The 13,874-nt window shown below is 37.1% G+C and overlaps 1 protein-coding gene across 13 annotated transcripts in view; it reads left to right on the plus strand.

Moving 5' to 3' along the window:
• Positions 1–13,874, plus strand: part of mark2b (MAP/microtubule affinity-regulating kinase 2b) — a 354,246-nt gene that overhangs the window by 238,368 nt on the left and 102,004 nt on the right. For all 13 annotated transcript variants that reach the window (XM_028802626.2, XM_028802582.2, XM_051932354.1 and 10 more), the window contains exon 8: positions 5,869–6,105. In XM_028802626.2, coding sequence (XP_028658459.1) covers positions 5,869–6,105 — 237 coding nt within the window. The remainder of the gene's footprint in view (positions 1–5,868; positions 6,106–13,874) is intronic.

Genomic DNA, 13,874 nt, shown 5'->3' on the forward strand with positions numbered 1-13,874 from the left:
AGTAAGCAATCAAAAATCAATAGGGCTGTTCGGGCTTTTAAGTATGCGAAGCACCACCAGACAAGCAGCTGCAAGGAAGGGAGCAATGTGAAGGTAGTCTTTCAGCATTTTTTAGAAGAGCGTCCGTATCTTCTAGGCCAGTGTGCGAACAGCCCCTCTGCTCACACCCCCTCCGCCAGGAGCAGAGAATGTCAGAGAGAGTGAGAGAGACAGAGAAAAGCAAACAATCAAAAATCAATACGTGCTGTTCGGGCTTTCAAGTATGCGAAGCACCCCGTGGGAAGCATATCGTATATCATTGAGGAGTTTTATTTAATACATAATACGTGCTCTGGTTGGGTAGCTTCTCAGCCATCTGCCAATAGCGTCCCTTGTATGAAATCAACTGGGCAAACCAACTGAGGAAGCATGTACCATAAATTAAAAGACCCATTGTCCGCAGAAATCCACGAACCAGCAAAAAATCTGTGATATATATTTAGATATGTTTACATTTAAAATCCGCAATGGAGTGAAGCCGCGAAAGTCGAAGCGCGATATAGCGAGGGATCACTGTAGTAGGTCTGAATCCAGAAACACAGCAGTGTGTTCTAGTAAACCCTAAACTGAACATGTCATAACATACTTAGCATTTAATTTCCTCCTTGTGCTTGCAATGAGAGTTTTGTGTCCCTGACTACTCTAAAGTGCATATTCTCTAAGAAAAGGATGATATTAATGAACCAAGTAATGCTAAAAGCAGTAGTAACATTACAAAAACAAAAAAAAGGCTATCCAGCATAAGGTAGGCACTGGATCAGACCTAACGATAACAGAAATAAATTTCTAAAGCTTAGGAGCTAAGTAAGCAATACATTTTGGGTTGTCGAGCACATTGAATTTCCATCATGATGCCCAAGGAACCATAGAAAGTAAAAACAGCTGTAGGAAAGCACACTTGTAATTTATACATAATATACCTAGTACATTCTAAATTCTTATTTTCATGTCTCATCAGAGCAGTTGACTATACAGTGCATCCAGAAAGTATTCACAGCGCATCACTTTTTCCACATTTTGTTATGTTACAGCCTTATTCCAAAATGGATTAAATTCATTTTTTCCCTCAGAATTCTACACACAACACCCCATAATGACAACGTGAAAAAAGTTTACTTGAGGTTTTTGCAAATTTATTAAAAATAAAAATATTGAGAAAGCACGTGTACATAAGTATTCACAGCCTTTGCCATGAAGCTCAAAATTGAGCTCAGGTGCATCCTGTTTCCCCTGATCATCCTTGAGATGTTTCTGCAGCTTAATTAGAGTCCACCTGTGGTAAATTCAGTTGATTGGACATGATATGGAAAGGCACACACCTGTCTATATAAGGTCCCACAGTTGACAGTTCATCTCAGAGCACAAACCAAGCATGAAGTCAAAAGAATTGTCTGTAGCCCTCCGAGACAGGATTGTCTCGAGGCACAACTCTGGGGAAGGTTACAGAAAAATTTCTGCTGCTTTGAAGGTCCCAATGAGCACAGTGGCCTCCATCATCCGTAAGCGGAAGAAGTTCAAAACCACCAGGACTCATCCTAGAGCTGGCTGGCCATCTAAACTGAGCGATCGGGAGAGAAGGGCCTTAGTCAGGGAGGTGACCAAGAACCTGATGGTCACTCTGTCAGAACTCCAGAGGTCCTCTGTGGAGAGAGGAGAACCTTCCAGAAGGACAACCATCTCTGCAGCATTCCACCAATCAGCCCTGTATGGTAGAGTAACCAGACAGAAGCCACTCCTTAGTAAAAGGCACATGGCAGCCCGCCTGGAGTTTGCCAAAAGGCACCTGAAGGACTCTCAGACCATGAGAAAGAAAATTCTCTGGTCTGATGAGACAAAGATTGAACTCTTTGGTATGAATGCCAGGCGTCACGTTTTGGAGGAAACCAGGCACTGCTCATCACCAGGCCAATACCATCCCTACAGTGAAGCATGGTGGTGGCAGCATCATGCTGTGGGGATGTTTTTCAGTGGCAGGAATTGGGAGACTAGTCAGGATAAAGGGAAAGATGACTGCAGCAAAGTACAGAGACATCCTGGATGAAAACCTGCTTCCAGAGCGCTCTTGACCTCAGACTGGGGCGACGGTTTATCTTTTAGCAGGACAACGACCCTAAGCACACAGCCAAGATATCAAAGGAGTGGCTTTAGGACAACTCTGTGAATGTCCTTGAGTGGCCCAGACTTGAATCCGATTGAACATCTCTGTAAAGATCTTAAAATGGCTGTGCACCGACGCTTCCCATCCAACCTGATGGAGCTTGAGAGGTGCTGCAAAGAGGAATGGGCGAAACTGGCCAAGGATAGGTGTTGCAAGCTTGTGGCATCATACTCAAAAAGACTTGAGGCTGTAATTGCTGCCAAAAGTGCATCAACAAAGTATTGAGCAAAGGCTGTCAATACTTATGTACATGGGATTTCTCAGTTTTTTTATTTTTAATAAATTTGCAAAAACCTCAAGTAAACTTTTTTCACGTTGTCATTATGGGGTGTTGTGTGTAGAATTCTGAGGGGAAAAAAATGAATTTAATCAATTTTGGAATAAGACCGTAACATAACAAAATGTGGAAAAAGTGATGCGCTGTGAATACTTTCTGGATGCACTGTACAGTACCATCAAAAAGTTGGTACTTTTCACACTTTCTTGAAGAGACAGATGCCATTAAAGTAATGTAATACATACAGGCAGTTCTCATATCAATCTTGTTTCAATAAATGCATCTCAGTTAAAAAAGCAATATATTTATGAGGGAGATCTCTTTTAATCTATTTATTATTTGTCTCTGTAACTTCAACAATCACACGGCGTCTCCTTCACTGTATTATAATAAAACTACAGTATCATGTGCAAGACAGCACCTCCTGGCTAACAGAGGAGTTTAGTTCAGTCAGTGTTTTAGTCAACCTACTGTACAGTTCACATTTCAAGAGGAAAACACTGCTTATTCTCTATGGACGGAAGGCTGTTAACTTTATTGATAACTAAAATAGTTATAAAACTAGGAAAAAAAAGTGATGTGCAAATACAAAACCGGGGTTCAGAAAATTCCAAACTAATGCAGTGATGACTTTTCTTGCACTACTCTTTTTCACTTTTAATTTTAAATAGCCAATACAAGTAGACATTAGAATGCATTATACATTTAATATGAGTGTGATCGGTGTACTGTATTATAGCTACCCCAGAAGCTATTACAATTTCAGGTTTGGTTAAATGTGACTTGTTAGGATATTTTTTTTTAACAGAGTATCATTTTTTACTTGCAAGAACACTTATGTATAGAAATGTGATTTACAGTAGCAATATTAAAAATATATTTTTGTCTGCTTGTCTATCCAAACATTACTCAAAAATAAAATCAGCTTTTTATTAGCCTTCTTCCATTTTTCTTTTACCCTTATACTGATAATGTATTTTAAATGAAATAACATGGATAAACTGTAGTTTAGAAGCATAAATCTTCAGAAATGTTTTATATATTTATCTAATACAGGATTCTGACCTGTGATGGTACTTAAAACTATGTTGTCTTGAAAATAATTGCTTCTTGTAGTTACTCATAGTAAAATGGACAGAAAAATAACAAATCAGAAATACAATTGTAGTGATAGTCTAATACATAGAAGTGTGTATGCGTGTTTGTTCTTTATACAATTCTACATCCTTAGTCCAATCTCAGCAATATTTTTCGCACATATTCCACTTTGTCAGGAACAGATATATTGTTGCCGTTGTTTTGAGATGGAGCTCCTTCATACTTCAGTGAGTTTTAAGGACAGTGCCCTTTCCCGAATTTTGACAACTGAAATCAATATTAATTTATGCCCAAAATCCAGGAAAAGAGAGAAATCTATCTTAAAATTGCTTTCCTTAGGTGAAAATTTTCCAAAACATCAATACTGTGAGCCTCTTATGTAGCCTTTCGCTGGAGATGAGCCCAATGGCTTACACCTGGCATTCATGTGACCCATGTAGTTCTGCTGAGGTCAGGCCAAAAAGTTGCACTGATCTGTATTTTTGGGCACACCAGCTTCAAAATAAAATTCTGGTGCAAGGCAAGACTAGGACAGATCCACATATACTAGAACTTGGCAAAGGTAATTGATGCCTAGGAAATGGGCTATAATGATTCTAAGTAGGAGTTTATGTGGGAGACTGAAAAAAACTACACACATAATAATCTCAGGAACTGTACTACTCTCTCTTTTCTTACACTAGGATTATTTTATATATATATATATATATATATATATATATATATATAATATAATATAAATAAATAAATAAATAAATAAAGCACTCGTATATCAAAGTGAATTTCCCAATAAGAAATAATGGAAACTCAGATGATTTGTTCCACAACCCAAAACTATTCATATTAAAATGATTAATACAAAATATAAAGTAAAAATACATAAAACAAATTAACCTGCACTTTACCTTTGAAAAGAATCATGGCTGGTGTGAGTGAGTTTCTAAACTCTTGTGCGATTCCACCCAATGGGACGACACGCGGAAGAGCGTCCCAAAGCAATCGCAGTCTCCCAGCGCTGTAGCAGTTCGCCGTAAAAGTGAATCCGAAAAAATCGCAGACATGCTATAAGCACCTGCTGTCGATGGGTGATACGAGGAACAAGGAACATTATAAATGTGCAGGGCCCTGCCTGGCTGTGTCTGTTTCAAGCTGAATAAAGCTGCTGTTGCTAAAGTACTGAGACTCAGCTTTGTGTTTTAGTGTGCAGGACAGGGACTTGCACGTCACAGCACACGCGCGCGTGAGCACACACGCACACATGAACGCGCGCGTCCACACACACATACACACACAAGCGCGCGCGCAAGTCACAATGCTAATTCTGTAGTAAACAGTATACGCTCATATGGATGTTTACTATGAGTGAGGCACGCCGACTCAGACAGAGAATAGGAGACGATTGCCCACAATCCCGCAGCAAGAGAGAGAAGAACTATCGGCTCAGTTGTGATCATATGATGCTCAGCAGACAAAGTATACATACTACTCGTGCTGCAAGACCTCGCTCATTTATCAAGTCAAAATTTATTAAAAATTTTTGCTCGTCTTGCAAAACACTCGTAAACCAAGTTACTCGCAAACCGAGGTTCCACTGTATATGTATATATGTATATATGTGTGTGTGTGTGTATATATATATATATATATATATATATATATATATATATATATATATATATATATATATATATATATATACACACACAGTATTCACGGCATTCGTAGTCTGTGTCACAATCTGATTGTATGGGTGGTTGCCTACCATACAACCTGGTAACACCTGGTAGGTAACCACCCATACAATCAGATTGTGACACAGACTACGAATGCCGTGAATGTAATTACCCCGATCTACATGCTGTCAAATAAACGAACCACACGCCGTGGCTCAACGTTAGGGGCATCGCCTCTGGCGCTGACGTCCGAGGTTCGATTCCCGAGAGGGAGTGCAGTGGAGTGTGTACGCCTGATGAGCCCAGAATGAGGGCGAAACACGTGTCGCGTACTCTTTGCATTTATTTGACAGTAAACTATTTCAACCATATATACAGTATATATATAAAATATATATATAGAGAGAGAGAGATTGTACTAAATTCTAAGTAACTACATTGGTTTTCTGTTCTTATTTGTGATAGGGTAAAATGAAGACTTCAGAGCACAACCACTGTTTTGTATGTTCTCACTATGATCTGGGAAAGTGGATTGAAAGTGAAGTGATAGATCCCTTTTATGTACATGCATTTATTGTTTAGGTGTACAATATAATTTTTTGGTTTTGCTTTTAATTGTACAGGCTGAAAATCTTCTTTTGGATGCAGATATGAACATTAAAATAGCAGATTTTGGTTTCAGTAATGAGTTCACTCTGGGAAACAAGTTGGATACTTTTTGTGGTAGCCCCCCCTATGCAGCCCCTGAACTTTTCCAAGGAAAGAAGTATGATGGGCCTGAGGTTGATGTCTGGAGCCTTGGTGTAATTCTCTACACTCTAGTCAGTGGTTCATTACCATTTGATGGACAGAATCTAAAGGTTGGTAACCTGTTTTTAAAAGTACATATTATGTACCAGTGTATGTGTTAGCTTTTTTTGCAGTCTTTGAAAATATTCACGATTGGCCCAACATCCTTTAACCAAATCACATTCGACCATCAGAGCAAGTGGGGTGGGGACTAGAGGTCATTCAACCCATGTTAGTAGTTCACCTAACTTTTGAAAAGTGTTAAAGTTTTAAATCTACAAATATGTTATTGTCAGTTTTACTACTTGGTAAATTTTTTAATGTATTTATGCTTCTCTACATGAAAGAAACATTTTTAAAATCTATATAGAATTTACCATTAACCATTTTCTATCAATGCCCCACATTATTTTAGTTAAAGAATTCATTTTAAAGTAATTGCTGGCATCCACAATGTTTACACCATTCGTACTTTTAACACTCTTGTGTTTCAATGTCTTTAGTTTTTTCAATGGTCAAATCTCTGTACTACAATAAGTCTAGTGGAGTTTCTCTAGGACTTTTATATCGTTTTGTAACAAAGAGATCACAACCGCACTTGATTTTCCAGGTGAGGCCTCATAATTGTATACTTAAGACTAGCATCCCCTGACTTATACTGAACACTATATGCAATGCACACATGTGTATATCTTAATCTGTAGCCATGCAGTGTAACACAACAGTCTACTGAAAAATTAAATGCACATATGTTCGTAAAATTTTAATAAAAACTGGTTGGAACCCTCTCTTGTGATGGCTTGCAGAACTATGTCATTTAGCAACATTCTGTAGAAACAAAAAGATAGTTAATCATTCCATAGCAATTTGCAAAAATATGAGACTAGCTTTTCCGAACTTCAAGTTTAACTGCAGTATTAAACTGTTTTACTACAGCTTATTCCATTAATCCTACTACAGGGTTCAATAATATCATTACCCTAATTAATTTTTTTATTTTTAGGAAGAAATTTTGATAAGGTAACATCTGTTCACTTACTGTAAGTCCTGAATGTTGTTATAATGCACATAAAGTAAGTGGCATCTACCAAAGGTTCATATTGTTGTTTAGCCAGTGTTTGAATATCTCTAGCTGATATAATTTATTTATATTAGAAACAAAGATGATACTTTTACACATTTTAGTTATGTATCAGAAAAGAAACCGAAACAAAAATAAAATCCATCACATATGACTAAATATATATAGAATTCTGAGTAAGGCTGCAACTAACTGTCCATCCATCCATCATCCAACCCGCTATATCCTAACTACAGGGTCACGGGGGTCTGCTGGAGCCAATCCCAGTTATTTTGGTAATCAATTAATCTGGCAATTATTTCATCGATTAATCAATTAGTGAAATTGAACTTTTCACCAAATAAACAGATTTATATAAAATATTTAGAAATATATTTTTGTAAATGACCTACATGTAGATATTTTAAACAAAGTATAGTTACTTTCACATTGTTATATAAATGTTGTACAGAAAAAAACAGTAATAAATACAAATAAAACAGTAGCACTTCTGGCTCTGGTTGTGCAATGCGCGCGTGCACACACACACACTCTCTCTTTACTTAAAACACAACAGTTTTCAATAAATAAACTGAACTTGCAATTTGGCTTATGTATTCAAAATCATACCAAACACACACTTCAAAATTAAACTGTGTAATTTACTGTATGTTATTATTTTTTTTTTTTCTTTTCAGCTTCTATGAAAGAGAAGTTTTACTGGCAAAGCATCATGCAAATACCTGACCAGCACAATATTCCACCACAGGAGAATTTGTTGTACCATCATGACTAAATTACATTTTATTTTTTTTTAAACTCTGTAGTAATGTTTGAAATTAGTTGTTATATGATGCGGAAATGTCCAGACTATTTTCCTTTTGCAGCAGAGCAAGTGGTTTCATTTGTGTGAAACTCCATTCTCCCTTTTCTAAGTAATATGCCAAGTTTTTTGCTGAAAGTTAATTTCTTTTTGCATTCTTTTGTGCCTGGGAGCCTTTTACTACCGCAGATTCTTTGACACATTTGCTTTTAGCCAACACACTGTTGCTACCTGTCGCATACCATTTGCTATATTGAGTGTGCTGTTAGATTTTCACATTTGAAACTATGTGATCCTGCCACAAAATTTGTTTTACTGGCTAAATTAGGCTTGCTGCAGCACCACTTGCACATTATCACGTCTTCCTTCAGACTGTATAAAACCTAGTTGAACTCCGATAGCCAACTAGTTCAGGACTTTATTTTTTCCACCCCACTCCTACCTTTTGACTCAGTATGAAAGATCCACATGAAACACGCGGTTGGTGTATCCTTGAATTTGCTGATGCTGTCTGCCAAGTTTTTGAATTCCTTTGCATATGACACTGGGGGAAAAAAAAATTCTACATGGACTTGTATTTAAGTTTGTTCTCCGCCATATTATGTAAACATTTAAACGCTAATGTTACACATGACTGCAAGCTTGTAATGCAGCACCATAATTTAGCAGAGTGACTGCTGCACCAAAAAAAAAAAAAATTGAAACTTTGCCTAATGGCACATATTTTTTTAGTTGCTTATTATAAAACTCGTATCGCGTGTTCTAGTGTTTTAATGGCTAGTCCATTGTAGAGGGCTGGACTATAAATCAAATTAATCCTCATTTCAAACCGAAAGTCATGTCATTATGCGTAGCCTAGCAAACATTGTGTTCATATATCCGTATCACATAACGCTGAAATAACATTCATCTTACTGGGATGACGGCAAGTGTTACTCCTCCATGGAGCCTGTAGCAGTATGTTTCTGGTTCAAATGTTTGTGCGTCTGCGATGTGCTCTCGTACCATACAAAGTCAGACCTACACATTTTGCATCTCACAACCTTTTTTTTCCAGCATTCAGAGTAAAGTGTTCCCAAACCTTGAAAGTCTTTAGTCACATTGTCATTTTCTGCCACTTGCTTACCATTTGCCTGTTTTCAAATGTGTTCACAGCTGAGAGAATTAGTGACACAATTGCAAGCCAAAATTGATTAAGTCTAATGACGTAATCAGCTAATCGATGAAGATGATCGTTACCACCGTTTTTAATAATCTGTTAATGTCAATAATGCTGATTAGTTGTTGTAGCTCTAATTCTGAGCCAGTGTTAGTCTGGGGTAAAGAAAAATGGGTATGTGTTGAGATTGAAGATATTTCATACCTGAACACAATGAAAGTCTTGTTGCCATTGTTCACTGGACGTTCTAGCCCTTACATCCATCTTTCTTTGGCCCTTACATCCATCTTTCTTTGTGCATCCTGTTGTCTTTATTCATTGGTCATTGCAGGCCTCTTATGGACGCAGGATGACATTATGCCCAGGCATGGAAGCCGGGCTTTTCTGTTTTATCTATATAGATTCTGGTATATCTTATATATAATCTAACCACTCTGCAATTCGCCCCTACAAAATTGAGCAGGTTTGATTTATGGCTGCCACAAACAATTAACGTGTAAATGATTAATCTGTTGACTATTGAATTGATTAATTTAATAATTTTGTCCAAATAATCCAAGTAGGCATATGAATGTGTGCTGTATTTAAATATTGAATAATTTTGAAATTTGTTTTAAACATCAGGATATTAAAAACTTCAACAAGAAGACAAATAATACACTATCAACAAAACATATTTCAGTAAAACAAAAAATATATATATATTTTTAAATTAATAATGAATTCATTAACATAAATTTATGTCAGCAGTCCAAATTGAAACAAATCCCAGTAATTGAGTTTTACAACCTTAGTGTTAAGATGGATTCACTCATGTTGCAAGTATTTTTATAAATGTATCTTAATATTCATAGACATAATGAATATAGCTGATAGGCATATTTGGCATATAGCAGTTTAATAATGTTTTGTAAAGTGTAAATGATACCAACTGAAATCATACTGCAGAAGATGAGTAACTTAAATCTCTTGAAGAGAAGCCTGAGGTAAAACCAATATTCTAAACTTTTCAGTAATTTTTGTAGTGCCCATTTTGGTACAGCTTCACAATTTGTTAGTTATAAAAATGGCAACAAGCAGTGCTGACAATATGCATGTAAAACCATTAATTCTTTTTAAATTCTTTATGTTCATATGCAATTTTTCACATTCTCAAAAGCAACCTAAATGTCTTAATCAGTAGATTACTCCTACATAAATGTGGATTAATAAACCATTCAAAAATCCTGTGCAAAGAGTTATATGCCCCATAAAAATGAGTTCACTCATAACCGTACTTCTGCTAAAAACAATTACAGCTGCTCTATTAATCACAGTTAATGTGCACATTTAAAAATGTCTGCGATTAAATTTTTTAACAAAACCCCTAAATGCATTCCTTTAATCCATTTAATTTGAGCGCATTTCACACAGTGTTAGTGAAGTTGTGGCAAATGAGTCTAAGTTTATTAATAGTAGTAGTGTGTCACGGGTGCTTGATCTTTTCCTATGTTGTTTCTTGATAATGATCTTTATCCAAACACCTGTAGGAATGCCTCCCATTCTTTATAATATCAGATCGTCCCATATTAGTATAAAAAATGCCGTGTACCACACTGAATCAGTAAAAATGTGATTCATCACATATTTTTGTGTACCACATTTGTACACATCATTCACATGTAGCAAGCTAAACAGCAGTAAAAACTGTGTTTCATTTCAAAAAAGATAACTTCCCAACAGTCCATCATGCTGTATGTTGCTATGCTGCTATATAATAATAATAATTTTAATGTAAGAAAAATAAGGGCTAACAAAACAATTGTAATTATAAAATATACAGTATATTCAGACAATCTTTCAACCTACTGGAAATTCATTCCTTAATGATATGTCAGTGTTTGTTAAACATTAATTGATAAAAGCAAAACCTATCTACAAAATACAATCAGTGTCATGAGCATGAATAAATAGTTTGCTGTCTGATAAAACATTCTCCATTTATAGTTTGAAAAGGTAATTGTTAACAGTGCTGCATTAGTATTGTGGCTACATATACTTTATTAGTGTGCATTGTAACAATATTAGGCCACTTAAGACACATTTGGCATGGCTTAATGTAAATTAATTTTGTGCTTCCTAATTATTTTACCACATGGCCTGCTGAGAGTGGGGAAAATGTAAAATATTATGGCATAACTATGTTGGTCACATTACAAAACTAAGCGCAGTATTGATAATTGAGTTTGCCAGCCAGTGGAAAGTGTACGTACAGACTGATATGGTCTACTGTAGTACATTAGCCAAAAGTATTGCATAGACAATTATACACACTGGAAGAGACTGCTGAAGCTGGAAAGGGAAACTACACATGAGAGAAGAGAAGCAGTAAAATACAAAAGAAAGTTTTGCTTTAAGTTGTCATGTAGACCACTGTTACTTGTTTACATCCCCTTTACTGCTTATGGTATTAAGCACTATTCTAAGATATATTAAATGTATAATTTATTTATTATTGCGTAGTAGCACCTGTGAGCAGAGATAACAGAGTTTAAACAGTGATTAGCACAGCATCCTGAATTTGAATTTCTATGAACAGTAAATGTTTGAGCGGAATCTGCATGATTCCTTCACATGTGCATGAGTTTGTCTCTTGGGGATTCTACTTCCAGATCCTACAACCTATTCACATTAAGTGTTTGTTCTGTCGTCTTTGATTTTCATTATTTGCACACAGTTAAGAGAACAAAAGCAACAGAAGAACTGAATATAAAAGAATAACATACAGTGCATCCGGAAAGTATTCACAGCACATCACTTTTTCCACATTTTGTTATGTTACAGCCTTATTCCAAAATGGATTAAATTCATTTTTTTCCTCAGAATTCTACACACAACACCCCATAATGACATGAAAATAATTTACTTTAGGTTTTTGCAAATGTATTAAAAATAAAAAAAAATTGAGAAAGCACGTGTACATAAGTATTCACAGCCTTTGCCATGAAGCTCAAAATTGAGCTCAGGTACATCCTGTTTCCCCTGATCATCCTTGAGATGTTTCTGCAGCTTAATTGGAGTCCACCTGTGGTAAATTCAGTTGATTGGACGTGATTTGGAAAGGCACACTCCTGTCTATATAAGGTCCCACAGTTGACAGTTCATATCAGAGCACAAACCAAGCATGAAGTCAAAGGAATTGTCTGTAGATCTCCAAGACAGGATTGTCTCGAGGCACAAATCTGGGGAAGGTTACAGAAACATTTCTGCTGCTTTGAAGGTCCCAATGAGCACAGTGGCCTCCATCATCCGTAAGTGGAAGAAGTTAAGAACCACCAGGACTCTTCCTAGAGCTGGCCGGCCATCTAAACTGAGTGATCGGGGGAGAAGGGCCTTAGTCAGGGAGGTGACCAAGAACCCGATGGTCACTCTATCAGAGCTCCAGAGGTCCTCTGTGGAGAGAAGAGAACCTTCCAGAAGGACAACCATCTCTGCAGCAATCCACCAATCAGCCCTGTATGGTAGAGTGGCCAGACGGAAGCCACTCCTTAGTAAAAGGCACATGGCAGCCCACATGGAGTTTGCCAAAAGGCACCTGAAGGACTCTAAGACCATGAGGAAGAAAATTCTCTGGTCTGATGAGACAAAGATTGAACTCTTTGGTGTGAATGCCAGGCATCACGTTTGGAGGAAACCAGGCACTGCTCATCACCAGGCCAATACCATCCCTACAGTGAAGCATGGTGGTGGCAGCATCATGCTGTGGGGATGTTTTTCAGTGGCAGGGACTGGGATACTAGTCAGGATAAAGGGAAAGATGACTGCAGCAATGTACAGAGACATCCTGGATGAAAACCTGCTCCAGAGCGATCTTGACCTCAGACTGGGGCGACGGTTCATCTTTCAGCAGGACAACGACCCTAAGCACACAGCCAAGATATCAAAGGAGTGGCTTCAGGACAACTCTGTGAATGTCCTTGAGTGGCCCAGCCAGAGCCCAGACTTGAATCCAATTGAACATCTCCGGAGAGATCTTAAAATGGCTGTGCACCGACGCTTCCCATCCAACCTGATGGAGCTTGAGAGGTCCTGCAAAGAGGAATGGGCGAAACTGGCCAAGAATAGGTGTGCCAAGCTTGTGGCATCATATTCAAAAAGACTTGAGGCTGTAATTGCTGCCAAAGGTGCATCAACAAAGTATTGAGCAAAGACTGTGAATACTTATGTACATGTGGTTTCTCAGTTTTTTTTATTTTTAATAAATTTGCAAAAACCTCAAGTAAACTTTTTTCACGTTGTCATTATGGGGTGTTGTGTGTAGAATTCTGAGGAAAAAAATGAATTTAATCCATTTTGGAATAAGGCTGTAACATAACAAAATGTGGAAAAAGTGATGCGCTGTGAATACTTTCCGGGTGCACTGTATATCATATAAACAAATCACTCCTGAATGTTACATATGCTGAAAAAAATGCAGTTCTTTTAATATTTGTTTAAGTGATAAAGTTTGCAAATGTGTAAGGAGTTTCTTAGAAACAGGAATCATTCAGATGTTCATCGTCTAGGACCAAGCTTGGGAACCATTGACTAAGAGAACGCAGTAAATTTTGCACAGCAGTAGTTAAAAAGTACCAGGGGACCTGGTTGTTGTTTTTAACTTTTCAAGGTTCAATAGTGTTGCTTGATAACTAAAATCATCATAGTTTTGCTCTTTTTGGTTTTTTTTCCATGGACATTTTTCACATCATTTGCTAATCTGTGTAGCATTGGCAACTATTGGCTTCTATCCATCCATCCATCCATTTCAACACAGGGCGCA

The sequence above is a fragment of the Erpetoichthys calabaricus genome, chromosome 1 (genome assembly GCF_900747795.2).
Source record: "Erpetoichthys calabaricus chromosome 1, fErpCal1.3, whole genome shotgun sequence".
Taxonomy (NCBI): domain Eukaryota; kingdom Metazoa; phylum Chordata; class Cladistia; order Polypteriformes; family Polypteridae; genus Erpetoichthys; species Erpetoichthys calabaricus.